The sequence below is a fragment of the Fusarium venenatum genome, assembly GCF_020744135.1.
Source record: "Fusarium venenatum strain MPI-CAGE-CH-0201 chromosome Unknown EDB82scaffold_2, whole genome shotgun sequence".
Taxonomy (NCBI): domain Eukaryota; kingdom Fungi; phylum Ascomycota; class Sordariomycetes; order Hypocreales; family Nectriaceae; genus Fusarium; species Fusarium venenatum.
This window is the reverse complement of record NW_027072130.1, coordinates 5,740,449-5,763,727: the sequence shown is the minus strand read 5'-3', so window position 1 is coordinate 5,763,727 and position 23,279 is coordinate 5,740,449. Positions and strand designations below refer to the sequence as shown.

General features: G+C 46.9%; 9 protein-coding genes and 2 non-coding genes across 11 annotated transcripts; 5 read left to right on the top strand and 6 right to left on the bottom strand.

The window, feature by feature from the left end:
• Nucleotides 1-402: 402 nt before the first annotated feature.
• On the bottom strand, nt 403-499 carry EDB82DRAFT_t102. Its single transcript has one exon. It is a non-coding gene; the product is annotated as a tRNA-Ala (tRNA).
• A 3,959-nt stretch (nt 500-4,458) lies between these two features.
• Nucleotides 4,459-6,016, top strand: EDB82DRAFT_427529 (regulator of G protein signaling domain-containing protein; the record flags this gene model as incomplete). The annotated part of the gene is made up of 3 exons (XM_025735143.1): nt 4,459-4,533; nt 4,608-5,888; nt 5,948-6,016. 3 exons carry the CDS (start codon nt 4,459-4,461, stop codon nt 6,014-6,016), a joined length of 1,425 nt encoding a protein of 474 aa, XP_025585879.1.
• A 235-nt stretch (nt 6,017-6,251) lies between these two features.
• On the bottom strand, nt 6,252-7,208 carry EDB82DRAFT_174102 (uncharacterized protein). Its single transcript, XM_025735141.2, has one exon. The coding sequence runs from the start codon at nt 6,972-6,974 to the stop codon at nt 6,486-6,488; it is 489 nt and encodes a 162-aa protein (XP_025585878.2). The 5' UTR covers nt 6,975-7,208; the 3' UTR covers nt 6,252-6,485.
• Nucleotides 7,209-7,670: 462 nt separating this feature from the next.
• On the bottom strand, nt 7,671-8,924 carry EDB82DRAFT_174070 (P-loop containing nucleoside triphosphate hydrolase protein). The gene is made up of 3 exons (XM_025735140.2): nt 8,214-8,924; nt 8,091-8,165; nt 7,671-8,043 (listed from the first exon to the last, which is right to left on the bottom strand). The coding sequence occupies exons 1-3, from the start codon at nt 8,679-8,681 to the stop codon at nt 7,837-7,839; spliced, it is 750 nt and encodes a 249-aa protein (XP_025585877.2). The 5' UTR covers nt 8,682-8,924; the 3' UTR covers nt 7,671-7,836.
• A 157-nt stretch (nt 8,925-9,081) lies between these two features.
• EDB82DRAFT_499481 (uncharacterized protein) lies at nt 9,082-11,511 on the top strand. The gene has a single exon (XM_025735139.2). It carries the CDS (start codon nt 9,185-9,187, stop codon nt 11,060-11,062), a length of 1,878 nt encoding a protein of 625 aa, XP_025585876.2. The 5' UTR covers nt 9,082-9,184; the 3' UTR covers nt 11,063-11,511.
• EDB82DRAFT_t101 lies at nt 11,233-11,341 on the bottom strand. The gene has a single exon. It is a non-coding gene; the product is annotated as a tRNA-Trp (tRNA).
• Nucleotides 11,512-11,552: 41 nt separating the features above from the next.
• Nucleotides 11,553-13,381, bottom strand: EDB82DRAFT_499480 (uncharacterized protein). Its single transcript, XM_025735138.2, has one exon. It carries the CDS (start codon nt 13,362-13,364, stop codon nt 11,646-11,648), a length of 1,719 nt encoding a protein of 572 aa, XP_025585875.1. The 5' UTR covers nt 13,365-13,381; the 3' UTR covers nt 11,553-11,645.
• A 1,815-nt stretch (nt 13,382-15,196) lies between these two features.
• Nucleotides 15,197-16,468, top strand: EDB82DRAFT_575129 (uncharacterized protein; the record flags this gene model as incomplete). Its single annotated transcript, XM_025735137.2, has 1 exon — nt 15,197-16,468. One exon carries the CDS (start codon nt 15,197-15,199, stop codon nt 16,466-16,468), a length of 1,272 nt encoding a protein of 423 aa, XP_025585874.1.
• Nucleotides 16,469-16,776: 308 nt separating this feature from the next.
• EDB82DRAFT_499477 (uncharacterized protein) lies at nt 16,777-17,942 on the top strand. The gene has a single exon (XM_065608601.1). It carries the CDS (start codon nt 17,062-17,064, stop codon nt 17,347-17,349), a length of 288 nt encoding a protein of 95 aa, XP_065464864.1. The 5' UTR covers nt 16,777-17,061; the 3' UTR covers nt 17,350-17,942.
• A 1,105-nt stretch (nt 17,943-19,047) lies between these two features.
• EDB82DRAFT_174030 (glycoside hydrolase superfamily) lies at nt 19,048-20,937 on the top strand. The gene is made up of 5 exons (XM_065607124.1): nt 19,048-19,293; nt 19,345-19,443; nt 19,494-19,543; nt 19,596-20,383; nt 20,498-20,937. Exons 1-5 carry the CDS (start codon nt 19,172-19,174, stop codon nt 20,576-20,578), a joined length of 1,140 nt encoding a protein of 379 aa, XP_065464863.1. The 5' UTR covers nt 19,048-19,171; the 3' UTR covers nt 20,579-20,937.
• An 84-nt stretch (nt 20,938-21,021) lies between these two features.
• On the bottom strand, nt 21,022-22,461 carry EDB82DRAFT_524661 (uncharacterized protein; the record flags this gene model as incomplete). Its single annotated transcript, XM_025735134.2, has 3 exons — nt 21,022-21,596; nt 21,649-22,092; nt 22,146-22,461. The coding sequence occupies 3 exons, from the start codon at nt 22,459-22,461 to the stop codon at nt 21,022-21,024; spliced, it is 1,335 nt and encodes a 444-aa protein (XP_025585871.1).
• Nucleotides 22,462-23,279: the final 818 nt, after the last annotated feature.

Genomic DNA, 23,279 nt, shown 5'->3' with positions numbered 1-23,279 from the left:
CCTGAATTGACAGTTGCAATTGGATAACCACTGTCCTTTATTTTCGCAGTTGGAAAGAGAAGGATGCGCGCCAATCACATGCCTCTTGACACCATCTCAGCCAGAATAAACGTTAAAAATAGTGGTTTACCATCGCCGCCATGTGATGTTGTCCCCTGGCAATAATATGTTTACTTGGAATACTGGTATCGCTCTCCCAGCTCTTGCTAATTTCATTCTAGCTTGTGACTGTCGGGCGAAGGAGAATTTGTAATAACTACAGCTCGTGATAGACAGGTTACCTATGAAGAAGGCCACGCTCTTTCGAAGGTAAAAAAAATTAAAATAAAAAGATGGACAGGTTTGTCAAGCAGAGACGCGGGGCAAAAAGAGCGGATAACAGTGGAATTAAACCACCTAATTTGGACGAACAGGGAATCGAACCCTGGACCACTCCCAGTTGACGATTCCAGAGAAGGAAACATGCTAAGGGAGTATTATACCACTAAACCATTCGCCCGCAGCGAGTTACAATTGGATAAAACCTTAAGCGCTTACCAGCCATTATATTGATAAAGCGCTACCTACCTGTCTATAATCTCTATCCATATAAATAACTGTATAAATATATTGTAGAATAAATCTTGAAAGATCTATGAGATTAAAGACATAAGAATCAAGTTCTGCAATTATTATTATAGACGTTAACCTTAAGGCAGAAAATATCCTTTCTATCCTTATAAGAAACTTGAAATGTTAAAATATTAAAACTTGGTGAATCTATTGACAGATACCCATAAAGGACGCGCACTTCCCCTTCAGCTTTTTTCAAAAGTCTCCCAAATGAAGCAAATGCATACCTCAAGAATATTCTCAAAGTTTTTCTATTAATCCCTTGTATATGAATAACTTTGTTGTCGTTCTCGATGCTGTTTTCACGAACTATCGTCAAGCCATAGGGTAAGCCATCTCCCTGTTTTATGCACCCACCAGCCAGCCAACTAATCTCTTCACGATATGTCATTCTTCTATCAGGAATCATCCTAGACTGATCTTTTACACAGAACAGTATACATATACTACTAACTCGCAAAAGATCAATGTAAACAATCCTAGTCATTGATAGAACTTATTTGCCGGCACTTCCGTGGGCTGGCAACGTACCTATTTGCCTGGTCTGTACTTAATAAAATGTTCACGATCATGACTACTCCCTCCTCTGTGACTAGCGTAGCTGAGCACGACGTGTCGTCCCCAGCGCAATTGACGCCGTAAAGTCTAACAATGGAAGTCTGGGGTTATCCTGAGATCCCACTTACATAGCCCCTGTAGTCTATGGAACAACCTAAAGACTAATTCTTACTTAGATGATCATCGTTGAAAAATCCACGCGGAGCAGCCGCCCCTCGACTCAAGTTTGAGTTCTTGGAAGTGGGATATTTGAGCCGCTGGTGCATCCACACGAGTGGCCTCTGCAATATAGCTTTGCCGGATAGTGGGCTATAACTATCATTCCACCTATCTACCACGTGCCTCACAGACTAGCTCATGAAACTATCTTGTTAGAGGATAATCATCTTGCTTGGATTGGCTCTTTGCTGTAGTGGAGAAATTCTCAAAGTGATGGAGACCCGATCGAGTGGAGGGAATTTGCGATACGGCTTTATGTTCAGAACGAACCGAGTCAGAGGTTATGGGGCCACTGGCTCGACCGGAAACTCAATCATTACTCCTTGAGCAGTGCTGGGATAGTAGTGGACCAATCCTACATAGTATTCCTTCTCTATTATTATTTACCCATCCACAATGTTCATGAGAATTGCAGTTGTCGTGATACATAGCATTCGGCAACAAACTGCGCCTACCGAGGTAATCACGTAGTTCTAACAAGCCCGCGAATCCGTCGTCGTTTCGCAGCAAGGGTTGACCCCTGAAGGAGAAGATAGACAATGAAATGTTACGGTCCAATACCCATGTGTCAATCCCCAGTCAACAAGCAGATGAAGCCCGCAAAAAGGAGACTAAGCACACACAGAACGGGTCCTTTTTAGTATAACCCTTAGTCATGGCCTCGAGCACGAAAACGTGTCGGCCACGTGGAAAATCAGAACTAAAAGAGAATGGCTGAGCCTAGAGGTTTCGGAAGAGCGGAACATGGGGCTGGAAGAGTTCACGAGTCAGTTACGAGAAGCCGGTTTGGGTACGGCTAGCTTCGTTGCCGGTTTTCCCTGCATTGATGGCCTTCTTTTTTATTCTTCCTAGAGACGGATACGAAGCGTTACGTTACACAATAATCTGTCGACTTCGGTATTTGTTTTTATACCGACTCGCAGAGCCGCGATAGTGAAGCCCTTGTAATATGTCTATGAACTGATAGACCCACAGGTAACGCAAGATTGCGTTTGCTTTTGGAGAGCAACTAGAAATCAGGAATTTCACATTCTTTCAGCGCTCATATCGTCGAAAAAGATAGCTAGAGAATTCATCGAACTGGATCTGGGACCGAGTTTTATGTAGTTGCTGTTGGGCACCAATAGTATTCTGGTCAGATATCCTGGACATGGCTCATCTAATTGAATGATCATCATAAAGCTAAATCGCATTTCCCAGGGTTCCACGTGGGATGATTCTCCTGTTCAAAATACCGGCTTCATTTCAGCCCGAGCACAGATCAAAATACGAACATTTGGTAACGGGATCAGCATCTCATCTCCCACGCGAGAGTGACGTCGGGCCTTTGTCAAGCATATCTCAAGTCATGCTATTTTAGCAGGCGACGGGTGATTTTAGCAGGCGACCGGTGCAAAAATAGGACCACAACGTCCCTGCGGAAACCCTTATCCCAGGGTCAGTAGCGCCAACGCGATCCAATTGATGAACATCTGGGGCAGGTAGCGGAGGATCGCCACGTCCAAGCAAATGAAATTTGATCAATTGAGACTAAAAATTAGTATTGGAGGAGAGGAGAACAGATGTAAGCGAAGTAGAGATGGCATGGCCTAGGGTGATACATAGGTAGTGCTGGTTGGAACTAGCCAAGTGTTTACAGTGGGCTCGGTAAAACCTCAGTGAACAAAGGGTGGCTGGGGTTGAGAAGAAGAGATGACATGTAACGGTACCAGAAAAGACGATGACGATACATGACAAGTGTAACAGAAAAAAACTCAACACATCGACGGTTAATGTTCCACCTCGGTAATCCAAAACATAGCATGAAACGCGAGCATGCACGATAATCTACAAGTCGGGCCAAGGGAAGATCTCGGTGATCTCCGCGAGTGAAGGTAGATGGACGGACAGATTGACGAACAAACATGGAGTGAAAACCCTGCCATTTAATTTGCGTTATCTTGTTCCAGCGTGGTGTAGCGCAGCTTTGAGCCTCAAGCCACACGCTTTTTGGCTGAGTTAGGTTCCAATTCTTTACTCCGTATGGATGGGAAGAGGTTTTTATGGCCAAGGATGTGCTAATACAGGTAGTGTCTCAGCCGGCGGCTCCTAATTAGCGCCACAACGCTAATAACCCGTAAGAATTCGGCATCGTTGAGTTCCTCCGTCAGCGGAACCGCAAGTGGTAAATTGCAGAGATGAAAAGTGGGTGAGCGGAAGCAAACAACATACTGATCTGCAGTCCGTCGATCAATCGCCAACAAAGCCATGTCCAGCTTCTTTTCAGGTTCTGTATCCGTACAACGCCGCCAGATAAAACATTCGGTTGTTGTGTACCTGGATAAGCCAAGAGCATGTGTTTACTTTTCTCGGGCAGAGCTGATAAAGCCCAGACTTCAGGATGCACAACTTTTCTTCTGGAAAACATTTGCCACAATGCTGGAGATTTTTCAAGGACAAGGGCCTTAGTTTTAGGCGGCAGCAAAACGGTAATTGGCTGAAATTTATGAACCGAGGCTCCAGGATAATAATACTAAACTAGAGATGACCTAGACGTAAACCTTGTTGCTTCAATGGGGTCAGAGAGTCCATAGAAAGGAGAAGCTGGTTCACAATGGTTCTCGGTGGGAATAAACAAATGTTATGCACAACATGGGCTGAACCATCAGGGCAGAGCCAGTAGCCAGGTTCCCTCTCCTTCACTGCTAATGCTATTTGTCAGTGCGGACGCATCAATGGACAAGGGCGTAGTATCGTGACATCTTCCCGGGCTAATTTACCATGTCGCAACACGTGGATATCGCCGAGCTAATCTTCATCAAGATCTAGTCAGTCGCGTGGTCGTGCGGCTCGCCATGTGGTTCTCCGCTTTTGCCATCTTGAAGAGGTAGCGAAGGACGTTTGCACGAGTAATGTATGGCCCCTTTCCCATCTATATTACCTCCCGGCTCCGCACCCTACAATTAGGTTGTGTCTACTGACTAACTTGACTGTGCTGTGTGGCAATCTGCATTTTTCCTTAATTCGAAAGTAATGCTCGATACAACAGGTTTTTCATTGGATAGGCGGGCTTCTATGCACAAATCCAACATGTCGAAAGGAACCATCACACAATCGTCGTCACGTTTGCTTTGCGCCAACAATGACGACCGACCGCAGTCCAAGGTTGGTAATCCCCTGTCCGGGTTATAACCGGCCGAGCTCTACTCATCCCGACCAAACTCGCTGACACTTTGCAGGACCTCCAGGACTTGTTCTCAGCCCTCCTCGCCAGTCTATTGCCTCTCGTCCCTCACCGTGTCCGCTTTGTCAAGATCGAGCACACCTTCCTGGCAGAAGATGCTATTCACAACCTCGGTAATCTCAAACTGACTCAGTCAAATCGAATGCCCGATCCCAACAACCCCTTGGGTACCGTCGTATCCACTTCCACCACAACCTTTTCTATGAATCAGGCCACAGCCCGAAACCTGTGCCAACAATTCGTCGATGCCCGCTACATAGAGGCCGGGGATGGAAAGCCTGATCAGTTGTTCAAGTTGGGAGGAGTGTGGAGACCGACATCAAAGGGTATCACTATCTTTGACTGGTTCTGCCAGTCCAATGGACTGTACCAGGAGCAGATGGGCGAACTGCACTGTCTTATCACTGGACCACTCTTATACCTGGAGCGTGATAACAAGACCGATACGTGCCACGTCGATCGGGCAACGACTGAAGTTGTTTTCTGTCGAATGATTGGCGTTGACGGTCGGGGAAAGAAGGGACATCTATCAGAAGGCGCTGTAGGCATCAGAATGCAGCCCGAACGCAAGGTAAACGGCCGCACATACCATGACACATTTACTGGCTCATCGGTAGCGGAGTGGCTACGAGACAAAACAACATGTGTCGATCTACGAGAAGCCGTCAACATGGCAACCCACTTTGTCCACTACAACCTCATCGAGTCAGTAAACGCCGATTTGGCGTATATGAACCAGTTCGCCGCCTGCAAGCTCTTCCAGCCCACACCTGTCGCCATATACCAGCTCTCTGAGCGTGGTCAGGACCTCGTCGAAACCAGCTCATCCAGTCGTGGCTCATCACAAGGCAAGACCGACTCCTCATCAGCAAAGGGTGCTATCAATGAGAGCAACAGACACAAGCTCGAGAAGATCCTGCTTGACCCCACACTGCGTCTCCTGTTCCGCGAGAACCTCCGCGAGACATACTGTGAGGAGGGTCTTGCCTTCTACGAGCAAGTCGACGTGATTATCTGTGATGCTAAGGCTATGCTTGAGAACGACAAGAAGGAAGCTGAGATGAACGAGCTTCTATCAACAGCTCACGTCATCTTCAACACCTTTCTCGCCCCCGGTTCACCACGAGAAGTCAATGTGAACCACAAGATTCGGTCAAGCCTTATGCAGCGCATGACACAGGCGCAAGCCCTCGATGCGACTGTGGCAGACACCTTGAAGGAGGTGATATCTTTGCTCGAGACCGCCCATGATGCGGTCTTTAAGCTGATGGCCACCGTGAGTTCTCCCAATTCTAATAATGTATTGAAACGGTCTTGGACTAACCTTATAACTAGGACTCTGTACCTAAGTTTCTCAACAATCCCGCAGCTGAAAGTCGACTGGTGCAGGCCGGTGTGCGATAATGCGATAATACATATTACGACGCATTAGAGAGGTTTCCTAGTATTTTGTCAAGCAAGCAAGCGAGCATGGCATGTTGTGTTGTAAACCACAGTGCAGCGCAACATGCCACCCACATTACATTATCTTAATGTTTTCAATATTTTCTTTTGTCTCAAAAGTGGTGGATGCTTGGAATAGAAAGCAGCATAGATTAGAAGATGCTTTAGACGGGACAGTTGGATGATAGATATGGTTACCCAAGGCAATGGGTTACAAATAAGCGAGGAAGCACCCGTGAGTACGAGTCTTGAAGACTTACCAGTGGATGATAAACATTTACAACATAGGAAATGGCTCTCATGCCACTAATAAAAATGCAAAAACTCTTTTAAATATTGACTTCATTCAACCGCGCCACGCATCTGGAATACATGAAAGAGACTACTGATTTGGACGACGCTGTTCTTTTGCTAACTAGTGAACAGTAGTTTAGCCTACCTCCGAGACCTCGCGGGCTGGCTGTTCCTCAAATGGCCAGTAGTCACCGACACCCTCATCCCAAAGATCTTGACGTCGATAGTCGCCACCTGCAACAAGGCAATCATACCCATCCCAATCCATTTGTCTGCAGTTGACTGGAATACCTTTTGAGTGGCTATTTTCGCACCACTTGGCATTTTGTTCTGCGAAGTCGGCAATATACGTATCGCGCCAGTAATATTTATATTCTAGCCTAGGCAGATCAAACGCCCAATCCGGAACTCCCCCCTCACCCTTCTCAAGACGTATGTCATCGATTGACACCTTGGCCAAAGCCCCATTGCCAAAGTCTGTGCCACAGAATATCGAGACAACGAGAGGAGACACACTGACCCAAGAGTACATGGGTACTGTAACACGTTTATAGCGCAGTTGTTCGTAAAGCAGTTGGCGGGGACCTTGGACCCTTTTGACGAATATGGGATGTACCATAACCATGTCTCCCAACGTAATGGCGATGTAACAAGGGTCTTTTTCCGAGACGTATTTGAGGTCGACAAAGCGGTAATGGAATGTGACATAATAGACCTGATGAGCTTTGAGGCTTTTAAGATGCACAGAGTAGACCTCGGGTGGTTCTATTCCATCCTTGATTGTGAACAGGCTATAGTTGTGTCAGCAAGATTGATGTGTGGACTCTTGTCACTCTGCACTTACAGTGAGTTCTTTACTTTACGAGAAAGGGAGACGTTTCTTACGACCTAGACGCATTTCCCGACTATCTTCCAAGGTTTTCCCCTATTTAGCTCGAAGCATGGGTTGGGAATGAATACCTTGGGATCCCTCAGTGTGCTATTCTGTTCCATTTCTAACTTCTCTGGCGATGGGGGCCCCCATTTCGGTTTCCACTGCCTATCTATCGGCCAGTCTATGAACGTCCAATACCTGATGTCTTTGAGAAGATCGTCAAGGAATTCTGAAGAGGCAACTGCTGTAAACAGTACGCAAGCCACGCGGAAGGGTCTCATGGCGGTGGCGGCCAATGGTGAGAATTCTGAAGGGCCGTTGATGAGCTGGTGAAGAATATGTCTCAAACAGACTTCTGTTATCAGAAACGATAGTTGCCGGTCGAACGTTTGTTGAAGGGTCAATGATCCAAATCAACTTTGGCAGTGGTGAAACATGCACATATGAGTATAGTGCGGAGCGTGGACAGTTAATATTAAACGACAGAAGAGACAGAAAAGATTGGGGGCTGGGGCAATAATTGAACCGTATCATAATATGTTGAAAGAGAGTGCACTGCTGGACAAATGCTGACCTGTTAAGAAACACCAACGATAAAGTCTTTCGTACATGGCTAGCAAGTTAGTTCACTGGCTAGTTTCTTGCACAAACTTCCGGCTAGTTCCATTTTCCAGTATTTCGATGATTTCGTCTTGGATCGAAGCTTTAACCCTTTCAGTACCCCCGCGTTATACTTCGTTTGACTTGGAATCATTTCACCGAGCCATTTAAATGCTTCCGGTAAACCGTATCCTGTGAGTGTGTTGGTGCCAAAAACTGCCTTGGTTGATATTAACTAACAGAAATGCTGGTTTTCTGGTAACTCACATGTGGCCCAGTGCCGAGTGCAGATGATTCTTGATCAAAGAAGAAACTTTCCATCTTCTGTACAACCTCAACGTCCTATAAATCTGTTAGCAAAATTAGAATACTTAGAGATGACAGACATACTTTTGGATCTCGTTTGTTGGCTAGTATGAGAAGGGGTGCATCCCTTGGCATGCCATCTATGTGATTGACTTTGGCCACCAACTCTTCTCTTGACTCTAGGTGTGCATCACAATCATTCGCGTCGACGACCCAAACAACTGCATCTGCTTGGTTGAAGAATGCTCTTTCCATTGTGTGGAATCCACTAGGTCGGCTTGCGCCAATATCCATGACGTGAAAGGTAACGTTGCCATATCTGTAAATGCTGATATGACAAACTGTAAACATGGTAAAAGTCGTTACATTCTTTACACTGGATGCGAGATGGGTTTCCAGGACAGTTGACTTTCCAGTGTTGTGGAGACCAGCGATTAAAATTCGATGATAACTCGGGAGATTACTGAATAGACTTGTAAGAGGCGTTGGTCCATTGTCAGATTTGAGAATGCCGATTGCAACGAGGGCGTCCCTCAGGAAGAAGCCAGGCATTGGATGCTTTCACTCAAACAGTTGATGGATATCCACAAAGTGACATAAGGTATCAGAGAGTAACAGTCGGATGCCTGATAATGATTATCCAGGCAGATGATGTTGATAGTGACCTTTTTGTTTCTGTCTAGCGTTTGCTTACGGTCAAATGTTTGATAGACAAGACTCCATCATGAGGAAGGGATGTTCCGATTGGTCACGTTACCCCTTGATCATTAGTCCTTCCAATTTAACAAAAATTGGTTAACTCCAATTAATAAACTATTCTTGTTATCTCTAGCCTGTATGATAGTAAATGAGTCCATATGAGTCACCGGTGTGCTATACTCTGTCTTTTCACAGAGACTGCCTAACGCGGGGTGACTGGGCATGACGCAATGATGACTCAGCATTGATTGACTACTAAGCCAATGCTAACCAGAAAATAAATCTCCTCCACACTTCACAAGCTCCAGAGCTGTGATCATCACATCCCCTGCCTCATCTCATCCAACCATTCAATCATGTTCAAGCGCAAGCCCGAAATCAGAAACCTTGCGCCTTTGCGCTCGTCAGGTCGACGAAAACTCGCCGATCAAATTATCCGCGACTACCAAGTTGCTCTCCCAGACCAGTCTGACGAGACTTCATCATCAAGCACACTGTCAGCAGTGCGCAACTCACTACTGCCAGATTCAACCTCATCCGCTCGCTTCATCACATCAACAGAGCAAGGAACTGTCTACATCGGAACCCACCAAGAGCAAGATGAACGCGTCCTTTGGTTCCAGACGGGAAAGAACCCCCGCTTGATACCGACTGTCTACACCCTATGGCGCAACCCTAATCTCATCCCGCTCCTTCACACGCCCGACTTTGTCGTCGAAGAGAAGCTCAAGCAGGGTGCCGATTTAATGGTTCCTGGTTTGGTGAAAGCTAGAGGCTCCACATGGGACAAGCGAGCCACCACAGGCGCTGTTGTGGCTGTCGCAGGTCTCCAGAATGATACCGTCCCTGTTTGGGTTGGAACCTGTCAAATCGACGTGAAAACTCTTCCCGACGACTTACGGGGACAGAAAGGCGCCGCTGTCAAGGCCCTTCACTGGGCTGGTGACGAATGTTGGAGCTGGAAGTCTCTCGGCAGTGGAGGTATCGACCCACCTCCAAACCTCGAAGGATGGACTGGTCTAGGTGCAGAGCTCGCATCGCAACTTGGAAAGGTATCACTGGAAGATGGAAACCTACCAGCAGAGTCATCACCTAGCACCCAACCCGATGAATCGCACCCAACGGAAGACAATGCAGACGATGCGAACGTCGCCGACGAAGAACGAGAACCAACGACACGAGAGGTTGACAACGCATTTCACCAGGCCTTCCTCTTTGCCGCTTACAAAGCGAAACAGTCTGGCAGCCCACCTCATTATGGCCTGAACTTTCCACTTCAGCCATCTTTTATCATCGCCAGCATGATCCAGCCCAACCTCCGATCTCAAAGTCGGCATTACAATATCAAGAAGACATCATGGAAGAATGCGAAAAAGTTCATCAAGGAACTAAACAAGCAGAAGATCGTGCTTGCAAAGGACAGAAATGGAGGTGAGACGGTCATTCTTGACATTGACTTTGATGATGCCCAGATCAATGGTTTCCGACCCTATCGACTGCCGACACCCAAAGCCTCGGCTGCCGAAGCTGGTTCTTCCACTGAGGATGCGGGTCAGTCATCGACTAGCAGCGCATCTTCTGGGCAGAAGATCAATATCCAGTTTGTCTATCGCCCATCCTCCAAGCTCGTACCGACCCTCCTCCCTTCAAAGACCGACTTCTACAGCGCGCAAGAGATTTCAGCAGCTCTGAAGTCGTACATCGACGAGCATCCCGAACTGGGAGGTCAGGGCAATTCTAGCGTCAAGCTGGATCCTTTCATCGCCAACGACATTCTGGGCAACCGACCGACTGACGACGATCGCAGCTGGCTTGCAGCAGGACGAATCACCCGAAGTGCACTCCAAAAGCGAGTCCTCGAAGACACTCACTTGTGTCAGCCATTCCATATTATTTCACAAGGACGCCCCTCACCTGACCAAAAGCCCAAGGCTGGATCGCCGCCTCGCATCCTCATCACGATGGAGAAGCGAACCGGTACAAAGGTTGTTACCAAGATTTCCAATCTTGAACCTTTCTTTATCGACCCTCAAGTCCTGGCACCTGAACTTCAGAAGAAGTGTGCAGGGTCGGCAAGCGTGGGTCAAGTCGCTGGTGCGAAACCTGGGTTGATGGAGGTTGTTGTTCAAGGTGATCAACGCAAGATTCTCACAAACGACATCCTGGCCAAGAAGGGAATCGACATGAAGTGGGTGGACATTGTGGACAAGACAAAGCCAAAGAAGAAATCGTAGTAGAGGTCAGCGCTGGGAAAGAAGTGAAATTAATTAATACACAGGCTCAGGTAGACATGCAGATGCAGAACAAAGCAATAACGCGACCAAGAAAGCAATAAAAACGTCACGTAATTGATACAGCATCTTGGTGATTGTTTGTCAAAATGGGATCAAAACGTGCAAAAATATGAGGCACACCCGATTCGAACGGATAACCTTCAGGAATCACCGGCGAAGTTCAAAGCGAACCTTGAAATGTTGCTGGAATCTGACGCGCTACCGTTGCGCCAGCGCCCCATTAATTGATATAAGTCGTGTTAATTGAGATATATATTCACAGCGACAGCAAAGAACATTTAACGCAGCCACTATGAATTCCTTTGTTATCGAGGCACAGGTTTTGAGGGAAAGCAAATACAGTATTTTTATATAGATGGCTAGCTACAATTAATACAGATATAACTGACACACAGAAGCACATGACTATCTAGGGTCCTCTCACAGTATCTGTACGGATCGATTGGAAAATGTAACAAAGGAAATTTAGTCGGATTGGTATAGAGAAGCTCATTCCGGTTTCAGAGATAAGCTGATATGAATATTACAATTTGGCTCCGTCCTTTACCGCAGCGACAGCAAAAGGGTTCGCAGTAAACGTCCCATTAGGGTCAGCCCTTGCCCTCGTCTTGCCCAGCCTCTTGTACTTCTCCGCATCCTCATAGTATGCCTGCCAGATCTCAGGCTTGCTCATATCCCAGTCGCCCCATGAGCCCCAAAGTACACGCCTGTCCTTCTTGCTGAAGGGACTGTTGGGTCCGATCATGATGGAGTCGTTCTTAGCCTGCCAGTTGATCGCATATTGTCTGTATTGATCACCAGGGTCGTGGAAACAGTCGAGGGTCTGCACGACGGTCGAGTCTCTCCAACTGTACGAGGTACCATTGTCTTTGTTGACAAAAAAGCGCGAGTTTTGGCCTCCGAAACATTGAATCTGCACAGAGAGCTTACAGTGATCGTAGACTTCTCCTTCCTTATCAGACTTGTCGTCTCCGAGCTTCTGCTGGGGATTAAAGATGAGATCCAAACGCTTGACAGTAGCATCGACCCATCCATCCTTCTGGAGTGTCTGTGACTTGGTGGCGTATGTCCGCTTGACATAGGGAAGATCAAATTCTCTTGCCTTTGGAAAAATCCACTTTCCAGTCATGCTGGACATGCTCTCGTCGAATTCCTCGATGCGAAGAGTGTGGTTTTTCCAGTCCTTCTGGAAGTCACGGAACTGCTGAAACCACTTGTCCACGGTGGCATCGTATTTGTCAGTCTTGTTGGTGGGGCACCATTGGGCATAAAGAACGATAACAGCCGGAAAGCTACCGTTCAGAAGGTTGAGCACCTCTTGGCTAAGGGCGTTCTTGATCTTGTTTTGGACCTTTTGCCAGATAGTGTCATCTTGCATCGAAGGGAACAGCATAGTGATGGGAAACTCTGTGCTGAGAACACTGCAGCATAGATCATAACCACGAGGTGCTGTGCCGTCGTCGGACATCTTGGCAATGGTACTAAGAAGACGAGAGAGGACCTTGGGCTCATAGAGCCATAAACCCTTCAAACCGTGGGGGCCCTTGAAGTTGTTGGGCCCGGCGACAGTGCCCATGTAGCTTGCACCACGGAGCACCTCAATAGTGTAATGGGTGATGATGCCGAAGTTACCAGGACTTCCTCCTAGTATAGCGTAAAATAGCTCGGGATCACTCTTCTTGGTGACTTCCTGAATGGAGCCATTGTGATCAACCATGCGGATGCTGACAATATAGTCTCCGAAGAGACCAAAGCTGCGTCCGAGTTGACCATAGCCTCCGGTCTGGCCATGCCCACCAGTGCATACATAGGCGCATTGCCCATGTGGGACGAACAAATCGTTGTGTCGAAGGTAGGCATTAAAATCTTGCAACCTGTTACTCACACCGATGTACACCAAAGATCTGTCCTCGGGAATTCCACTGGCGTCAATAACCATCATGTCCTTGTACGTGTTGGAGAGGTCAATCTGGATGTTCTTGCCGCCAGTGGATGAAGCACCACTGTACTGGTGGCCGCCGCTTCTCACGGCAACAGCGACTTTGTTATCCTTTGCCCATTTCACAGCCTTGATGACATCTGCGTCTTCCTTTGGCTGGACGATGAGGGCTGGGTTCATGTCGTGGTCTACCTGGTGAGATGACGAGGCATATTGCTGATTGAAGTACTCGTAGTCGTGCTTTCCAATGGCTGGGCCATCGCGGGAGTATTGCATCCCAGTGAAGTCTTGAATTTTGAACATGATGCTTTAGCGAAAGGTTTATTGAATGAGAGATGATGCATAGAACCTATGTGGATTATCAAGACTGCTTTATATACTCCGAACCCCCCCAAGAAAGAAACGCCCGAGCCTGTGCAACACAGCATGAGCTGACGAACACGAACAGAAATTTGATGTGTGCTGTTCTACATGAGAGGTGGCCCGACATTCCTAGAGCATTGAGACACGCATTGTGGCTGCCCTGGTAGTTGCAACTATGGATACTGAAGTTGACAATCCAGTCACCCCGTGAAGGCTGGTTTCACCAATGATACGACAGTTCAGAAATAAATACATGGTCCTAGAGCGAGGCTATGCAAGGAAGCGACTGGAGCCCGATATTCTAAAAGTGAGGGCTGTGATTCGAACTGACCAATGCTTTCACTGTAGCGCAGACCGAACTGTCGGCAATCTCTTCCAGCCAGCCACTAATTCTCACCATCAAAATGTTTCAACTACTTTCAACCCCGCCCCCGCCTCGTTCCGGACAAGCTTCGAGCAGCCGTCCTTTGAGCGACCAATTCCAGACTGTTTGCGGGGTTCAAGCATGCCGTAAGACTATCCATATCCGGTATCAAGACGCAAACCATGCGATCAATCTATCTACCTGAGGCTGAGTAAATAAATTCCTATTGGTGCCAGGGTCATGAGAGTGGGATTGTGATCACCATTTTGGCCACTATGATTGGCTTCATGGTGTCTTAAGCAATGCAGTCAGTGTTTGCGGCTGAAAGGCACGAGAGAAACTGTATAAACACAAGGTATGAGTCGAAGTGGTGGATAACGTGAGACATAAGAAATGACATTAAAGCCTTCCAAGTGCAGCTCGTGAGGCTTGACATGTCATAGTGAGTGACAGGCCCCAGTAGTCGCTGAAACATGATCCGTTAAAAGGATAACAGAGGGGCTTTCGCTATTTTCTATATATATATAGGGATAACGGGTACGTCTTAGCATCGTCCTAAGATGTACGACATAACTAAATTAGCAGTGCCGATCAGTTTTAAAATAGGTTCAAATAACGCGCCTCTTGTCAAGTTCTTGCACGAAGTCTAATGTTGCTTTGGGGACACGTAATGAAGTTCGGCCAGCGGCTTTTGCAAACGGTGCGGCTGACCGGCAAGAATGTGCCGTTGCTGGAGGCTGATTGCAAGGGAGAGCAAACATGACCCAAAGCTGACAACATTTGAACGTCCACCAAGGCCACTAGAAACCCCGTATTGCTCTCAAAACTAAATGTTCATTAGCTTCAGCCACAGAGTCCAACTTCTTTCTGCGGAACATCCACTTGCATTTGTTGGGGGTTAGTGCTGCCGTAACTACCGGTCTAGACCAAGCCGCCAGATCAGCGTTACTGGATACGAAATTCGCAATTCCTATTGTGAAAGCCACTTTGACTTTTCGCCATGTTAGTGAGAGTTAATCCCTAACTTTGTGATTATCGGATTGGGTGGTCTAGGTTCGGCCCGGATTGTTATTCTGAATACTGGAATGAAGGTCAGCAATAATAAGAAATCAGCAGGGTGAGATACATGTGATTGGAACTTTTTAAGAGAATCTACGTTTCACTACTGGAATGAGCTCGTGCTACTGTAGCTGTTGTATTAGTGGTCTCTCAGCATGATCAAGAGCCAGGTTATTGGCTTTGACGCCGTTGAGCGACGGAGGTAAGACACGGTGAGTAATCAAGCCTCATTTCGAGAGATCCTGATATATCGATTATATATAACAAGAGTCTGGCTTTATCTACACAGGAATGAAACTTTCGATCAACCATTCTTTCATCAGAGACTGCTGAAACCCATCCTTTCATCATGATGCTCCCAACCGCTCCCGTCGTCCCCATGAATCTGGGCGATGACTTCAAGTTCGGTCCAACTGTGCTTGACCCCGTTCAACCAGAGGACAATGATGATCTCGTACAGATCAATGGCTTCCCCAGCGTCCAGACCACTGGCGGCGATGCCGCTCTGTCGCAGCTGGGTATCCTATCGCAGTTCCATGGTACCTACGGTGGTTTTGGTTTCAACACTATCTTCAGACCCAACGGCACAACGACTCCTACCCCTCTTCCCAATCTGCCTCCTACCGAAGATCCAACTGACAATATCCTGCAACTCAACCTCACCAGTGAAGCCATGGCGTTCAGTAAGGGGCTTACCGATGTGCCCAATCGCGGTTTGGACACACAGGCTGACCTGATGCTGAATGGCGTGCCATACACTCAGACAATTACCGATATTACTGAGATCGTGGCACCGCCCAAGAAGCAGCCTGTCATTCATTTTGAACCTGGCCTGTGGATGCATGTGCCTGCTAGTCAGGAAATGCCTGTCCTTCCAGCTTCGCTCTCACGTATGGCGTCCATTCCCCATGGAACATCCATCAACGTGCAATCCTTCCAGCCCCCTGTCACAACAAAGAGTGCGCCAAACATCCCATCAGTCGATATAACACCTCTCATCGCCGGAAGCACCCAGACTGTGGGTTTCAGGAGCCAAAATGCTACCGACAATAATTCTCATCGTCTTCCTCAAGACCTGACAACTTTCATTGAGGCTGGCACTATTACACAGGATATTCTGACTGATCCCAACACTGTGCTTCGTAACGCCAACAAAGGCAAGACAATCGTTGAGAGTACTGCATTTGCGGTGTCTTCTACTCCCGAGAACCCTGATCTTGGTGGAGGAACTAGCAACATCGGCTTTCTCATCGGTGCTGACGGTGGTGTTAACACTGCCACTGTCCAGGCCAGGAGTGGCAATGCAAATGCCGTCAAGGTCACAGCCCAGTACTGGCTCTCTAAGATCCGGACCAAGATTAATCTACCTGTGGTGGACACCAAGGTTAATAAGAAGACGGTTGTCTCCCCAGCCTCTTCCGGTCCCAGAGATGCTGTGCCCAAGTTCGTGGTCGACATGAATATCCCGAATGCCAAGACTGTCAATATTGAGTACACTCAGATTCAGTATTCTCAGACTGTCTTTTTGGACTTCAACGGTCTTAGCTGGCCGCATGTCACCGTTGGAACTCTGGCTCCTGTGGCTGGTCATCGACTTTCACACGTTATAGTCTCTAACTAGATGCCACTCTTATGGGATCCGACAGCGACCTGTGCCTGACTGTCGTTGACATCTTTCCAATCTTTTTCATCTTAGATGACAGTATTATTCTCATATGTCCATAGCAATCGATTTATTCAAACTTGGTATCTTTCTAGCTCCATCAACAACTAGACAAAGAGTATACTATTACCGTCTCAATGCATGAACACAGTTGTATATCAGGAGGCAGCTTCTATCATTTCAAGGGTGTGTATACGAGCAATTCATAGTCTTTCATGCTAACAGTGGACTTGTTGGGTTCTCTATTGTCTAGCTAATCATTCTGAGTCGTTTGTATCCAGAAGGCTTGTAGAGCCGACATAGATCCCATCTGTGTAGGTAATACGCCATCCGACATAGATTCTGGCTTACACACTTTAGAATCGACCAGCGGTAGAAAGATGCATAGGGTGGGAAATCTCGGGTTTTGTGTCTCATGGTGATAGCCTACAAGTTATATAAACATGTCTTACCCCTCACATTCAAACCTGTAGCATATACTCTTTACCCTATTGTATATCGTATCTATTAAAGTTCATCAAGCATCATGTATCACCTTGACATAAACTCCGATGTCTCCATTCGAAACCAATGTCCCATCGTACAATATTTATGATGACTCATCAAAGACAGCTGTCCTGCTGTGTTCTTACTCATGGCAGCAGGACTCAGATCGCCTTGGTTCTCTCATCTCCACAAACACGAACCACAGCCGCAAGGTCGCTGATGAAGCAGCCCTCAGAGAGCTAATGATCCATGATCTGATAACCTTGCAGAGGAACAGTCATATAATGACAGTGATCTTCATTAGCTCATCAAAAGGGGCTATATCGACCATCATGCTTGGGGTTGGTCCATGAACCCCAGTGCAGCAGGTGCATTCACTTTCTTTATATCTCAGAAGTTCAGCTCAATGTGGAATAGGCTCATTGAACAATCAGGCGACGTGACCATCACGGGCGAGGCTGTTAGTTAGCATCATGCGTGGGTTGTGGGTGCCCTGGAAAGTGTAGTCCATGGACTTCACTCTTGGATGGGGATGAACGAGGCTTTAGTGCCCGAACTAAGGCATGCAAAGGAGATCCTTACACAGAATGATCCTCTAGATCCTTTTGTTGGTCTACCACCATACATTGATGAGAATATCTCTCAGTTGCATTCTTTGATGGGGCTGATTAACTGAGAGAAACACCTGCAACTGATGGGAGCTTCAGATAGTGGAAGCTTACTCTCTGCTTGACAGTCTCATTTGGAATGTAAATGACATTTTGCCTTTTGGCCAACATGACTAGACGCGACAATAATTGACTGTCGATTAGTTTAGTTTAGTTTGCAGTTGTTATTGTCGCTAACAAACAACTGCAGCTCGTTTTTAGCTAACTCAAAACTCGCCTTAGGTTATTAGAGACCCCAGCTATCAAAAGCATAAAAGAAGAAATTAGTGAGTCAACTTATCGAACTTTATGGTCAGATCCTACCGTTATTGTTTTTGTACCCTCATGCTCGGATGTTTTATTCCTGACTCTTAGACTGTCAAAGTGAGACATGCACCACCTGGACAAATGTCTTGGTTGGTTGATTGATGCGCTGGCAAGCCACCTTCCTAAACAAGGCACTATTGTAGCTTCGAATGGACTTTTATGTAGCATCGGACCTCCAAGAGTGATTGTATGGTCACAAGAGCATCTTTGGTCTATGAAGATCATTGTCCCAGCTTTCTTCCGCAATAGCTTCTTGGCATTCATCGGTAGTTGTACCACGCCAAAGGGAAATGGCGAGGAAATAATTACATGTATCAGGACATTCCCTACATTGATAGGCATGCTTTGCTTCTGTTTTGCGGTATCAGAAATACATGGAAGGTTAAATGATATCTCCAGCAAACCTCTAACCCCCTACAGTCATTTGCTATCTGGCAAGCAGAGCTATCGGGTGCCGCCATCACGCCCCTTCCAATACGACCTTACTCTGTAACGATCATGTCAACACTACCGACTCCACGCAAAAGCATGCTTTTAGGTTGATCATTAAGATCCGGTATCAAATGATTTACTTTACCTTATCTATACATTTATCTGGATGCAACTCTACACTATCTCAACTTCCACCAGACTTGTTTTCGCATGAAAGAAGAAAGTCAATGCGACAATATACATCAAGTGGCAGGATCACCGGGTTTTTATTATCTCAGATATCGATGTTATGTAGGGCTAGCCTTGTTATTATGTCCGAGCGCTATCGTCCTATCCTGGAGTGCTAGCCGTGATCGGTGTGGGAAATGAAACAATTTTGCAACGTTACAAGCACACAGCGCCCGGTTTGGCTTTTTCCTCTTTACAATGTTGACCCTCGGAGCTAATCTTGATCTTGATCTGCTTTTGTCGCATTCCACGACAGTCACTTGAGCGGTGATACTGACCACAACAATGACCATTTCTCAAATCGAAACTTGCATCGTCGTTGCAAACCCTGCTGAGAACGGCCGATGACTCGACAGTGTGATGAATATGCTATCATCACGATTAATGCTCAACGAACAATTATTCAACTGGGTTCCTATGTATAAAATGAAGGTTCAAGTCGACTGTATATCCAATAGTCACAGCAAACATTACCAGCTTCTTAGATCCAAGTTACAACTTTTACAAATCTTTATTATCTTTACTCATCAACGCATTCACAATGGTTGCCCGTGAAGACATCCCTTCCAAGGTTCCCGACCTTGTCATTACGGAACTCAACAGCGAGGATGAAGTTTTCAAGCAAGCTACTGGCTATGTGAATGCAGTGTACTTTGTCAACTGGTAGGCCACATCAAACTGACTTCACAAATATTTCCCGCTGACAATACCTAGGGGGATCTACGGACGAAACTACCAGCCCATGAACTTGCCTGCTTCTCAGCTCACCCACGTGCTTTATGCTTTCCTCAATGTGAGAGCCGACGGAACAGTGTAAGTATCTGGCCTTCACGTGATGTTATGCGTCTACTCATACTTTTTAGTTATACTGGCGACTCGTATGCTGACCTCGAGAAACACTACACTGGTGATTGTAAGTCCTTTTGTTCAACTTACACCTTTCAATACTAACCATCGTTCTTCAGCCTGGGAGGAGCCCGGAACCAATGCCTATGGATGCGTCAAACAACTCTTCCTTCTGAAGAAGGCCAACCGCAAACTAAAAGTCATGCTCTCTATCGGTGGCTGGACATGGTCAACCAACTTCCCAGCAGCTGCCAGTACCGCCGCCACCAGAGCTACTTTTGCCCAGAGCGCCGTAACTCTTATGAAGGACTGGGGCTTTGACGGTATCGATGTCGACTGGGAGTATCCCGCCAACGACACTGAGGCCAATAACATGGTCCTTCTCCTCCAGGCTGTACGCAATGAGCTCGACGCTTACTCGAGGCAATATGCTTCTGGATACCACTTCCAGCTGTCTATTGCTGCACCTGCTGGTCCTGAGAACTATGGAAAGCTCAAGATGAAGGAGCTTGGTGCCGTGCTTGATCACATCAATCTGATGGCATACGATTATGCTGGGGCTTGGAGCGCGTTCTCTGGTCATCAAGCTAACAAATATGCCAATGCCAAGATCCCGAATGCGACACCTTTCAACACTGACCAAGCTGTCAAAGCTTATGTTGGTGGGGGTGTGCCTTCTGCAAAGATGGTTCTTGGCATGCCAATCTACGGTCGCGCGTTCCAGAACACTGGAGGTCTCGGCCAAGGATATTCTGGCGTCGGATCCGGCAGCTGGGAGAACGGCATATGGGACTACAAGGCCCTCCCCAAGCCTGGAGCCAGCCTTGTTTACGATCGCGATGCTCAAGCCTCGTACAGCTACGATGCCGCTACCAAGGAGCTCATCTCATTTGACACGCCTGGTATGGTTGAGAACAAGGTTCTCTATGTCAAGAACAAGTCTCTCGGAGGAAGCATGTTTTGGGAAGCGTCCGCCGATAAGACAGGAGCTGATTCTCTCCTTGGCACTAGCTCAAAGAAGCTTGGATCTCTGGACAGCACCAACAACTGTCTCACGTACCCCAACTCTCGATATGCAAACATCGCCAAGGGACTTAACTAGGGGGAAAGTGAGGCCGACCATGGTAAGATGCACGCAGGAGGAATAGCTTTTTGATGCTTTATTGTACTGTAGATTTGTTTATGTACCCTCGTTCGACCATTATACAATCACTCGCTTAATATCTGCATCTTACTAAAGCCATCACCGTGGCAAACTCAAGAGTGGTGAAGGAGAGAAAGCTTTCGCAAGATGTTACTGTAGGTGATTCGATTCAAGCCTACCTAATATATAGTGTGAAAAAAAAGAGGATACAGATGGCCCCGTGGTCCCATAAACAAAAAGACATACAACAGCGGGGATTCGCTGGTCGTCACCGACCCAACTACTAATCCGCCCCTTACCAGCTTGACTATGGGAGAGCGGACGGGATCCCGTATTTTCTGGTAGGTATGGTCGTATGTACAAGACTGACAACTATTCTCATACTATATTGTAAGGCTCTGTCAAGGTAGCTCAGCAACACCCTCACTCTCACTGTTCTCGTTCTTCCATCCAGGAATTAGCTCATTATCTGCTTCACCTTCATCATCACTCAAGTCCCTGTTCCTCCTTACCCTTCTCGCCGCTCGGCGTCCTACTACAGGGAGCTTCTCGAGGCCTAGATCTTTTGCTGATTGTGGTAACAGCTTTGGATCCAGCAGTTCAGCTTGAACTAACACACTTGCTTGGTCCCAGTAAACATGCTCGTGGTGCAGTCTTCCTCCTTTGACCGACACTATGCTGACCATAATTATTTCGATCTTCTTGTTTGTGGGTGCGACTCCGGGCAGTATCCATGGCACTTGTTCGGTGTGCTTGAATTGGACGTGCATCTCGTCAACCACACGATCCACTCCGATAGTACGTGAAAGTAATGTGATTTTGAGTGATGGCGGTGTGGTGAAGGTTTCTGAGTAAAAGCGCTTCAGCTCTTCGGCACCCGTGGCGCCTGTCAAGGTCGGCATGTATGTTACATGAGGCGTCTTGTGCGTTGTGTATGTTGAGATGGCTTGGTTCAAGTTCTTGGAGAAGAATTTGCCTACCGATTTCTGTCAGTTTCATTATTTTTAGCCAACATCCGCATCACTCACTCTGCAAGTTATTTTCCAAAACGACTTCCAGGTCTGGGTTAATACCAAAAACCTTTCTCGCGGCTGCCAGACTCCGACTCCAAGCCAGGTCCGCCGCTACCCCATCAAACTCATCAAGATCATGCTCAGCAAATCCAGGTTCAGCCTCGTATGTATAGCTAGGATAAGCAAGGTCGAGCTTGCCGCCAGTACCAAGACCACTGCTGATCTTTGTACGTCGCACGCGTTTCTTGCCCTGAATGCCTACCATCTGAGACTGCTTGACAACGCCTACTTCTTCACCAGCTGCGAGATGCACAAGAGCACTTATGCTGTTGGGAAACTTGCCATTGGTGTCGGGGATGCGGGTTGGGTAGTACGCAATGAGAAGACCCAGCTTGAATTCCGGGTTGTTATCTAGAATGTGGAAGTGTTCCAAGCATACTGCTGCTGCATCGTCGTAGGCTATTTTCTCTCAGCATTTCCCTGGTACATTCCAACATAAACTCTTGACTCACCAACAATTCCAAACTTCTCACAAGGAGCCATGTTCTCCCTGCTCAGCGACTTGATCTTCTTCAAGTAGCCATCTCCGCAGCTCTCCATAGAGATGTACTCGACGTTGAAACCCTCATCCCGCCACTCTTTCAGAGTAATTTCATCAAAGTCGTCATTTTCTCCGGTTATGTAAAGCTTGGGTGGGTTTCGTGGGAAATCTCCTGAGAGGAAATTACCATCTCGATAATTAGATCTGTTGTCTGAGAGAATCTGCACGTTTCGTCCCTCTGCCTCTGGGACAGCGGATTTGATAAGATTTGGGATGTTGATATTCATGGTGATGATATTATTTAACATTTGGATCTGCTTAAATTCTATGTGTTGGAGGAATCTGACGAGTTCATATATTGTCATCCACTTCCCACTTCCAAGTTTCAGATCATGAGCTGAACCTGATTGAACGTGATGATGATGTCAGAATAGCATGCATTGTAGCTGACTCAGCTATTTTTGGCCTCTTATTCGCTGTCTGAGATACCCTGTAGCTTTTCAAAGTTGGGCAGGTTTCTGTATTAATTAAGGTGAGAAAACTATAAATAACTTGTATGGATAATTCTTGGCCTTTCGAGGGTAGTCTGGAGAGAAACTTGAGGATTTCTTTTGCTGTCTCAAAGTAGCGTACAAACTGCATTGTGTGGTTAAGTTCTTGGAGCACCCATTCATGACTTCAGGACATGTCGCTCATAACGATACCCGCAATAATTAAAGTATGGTTAACCAATTTACAAACGGGAGCCGATTCTATCAGATAATAAATCACCGCTTCCAGATAATGACACCAGTAGGCGTCTGTCGGCATTATTGCTTTTATATGGTGTTGTTACGTGGAACCGCGACACACTCATCAAATACGTGTCTACCTTGCGCGTTCCGATTGACACATTTACATCCTCTTCAAAAGTCATCATCTTGCACATCTTCTTCACTTTCACGATTGAACATTAACCAACACATTGTAGACATGTAGAAAAACTCGTAAGTTTCCACACGTTCCACGGGTTGAACGACTTTCGTGTTGCCAGACCAAGTGAGACTAAGGCCAGAGTCGCGACCAGGAGGGAGGAAAGTGAGGCGGTCGCCTCCCGGCAATTCCG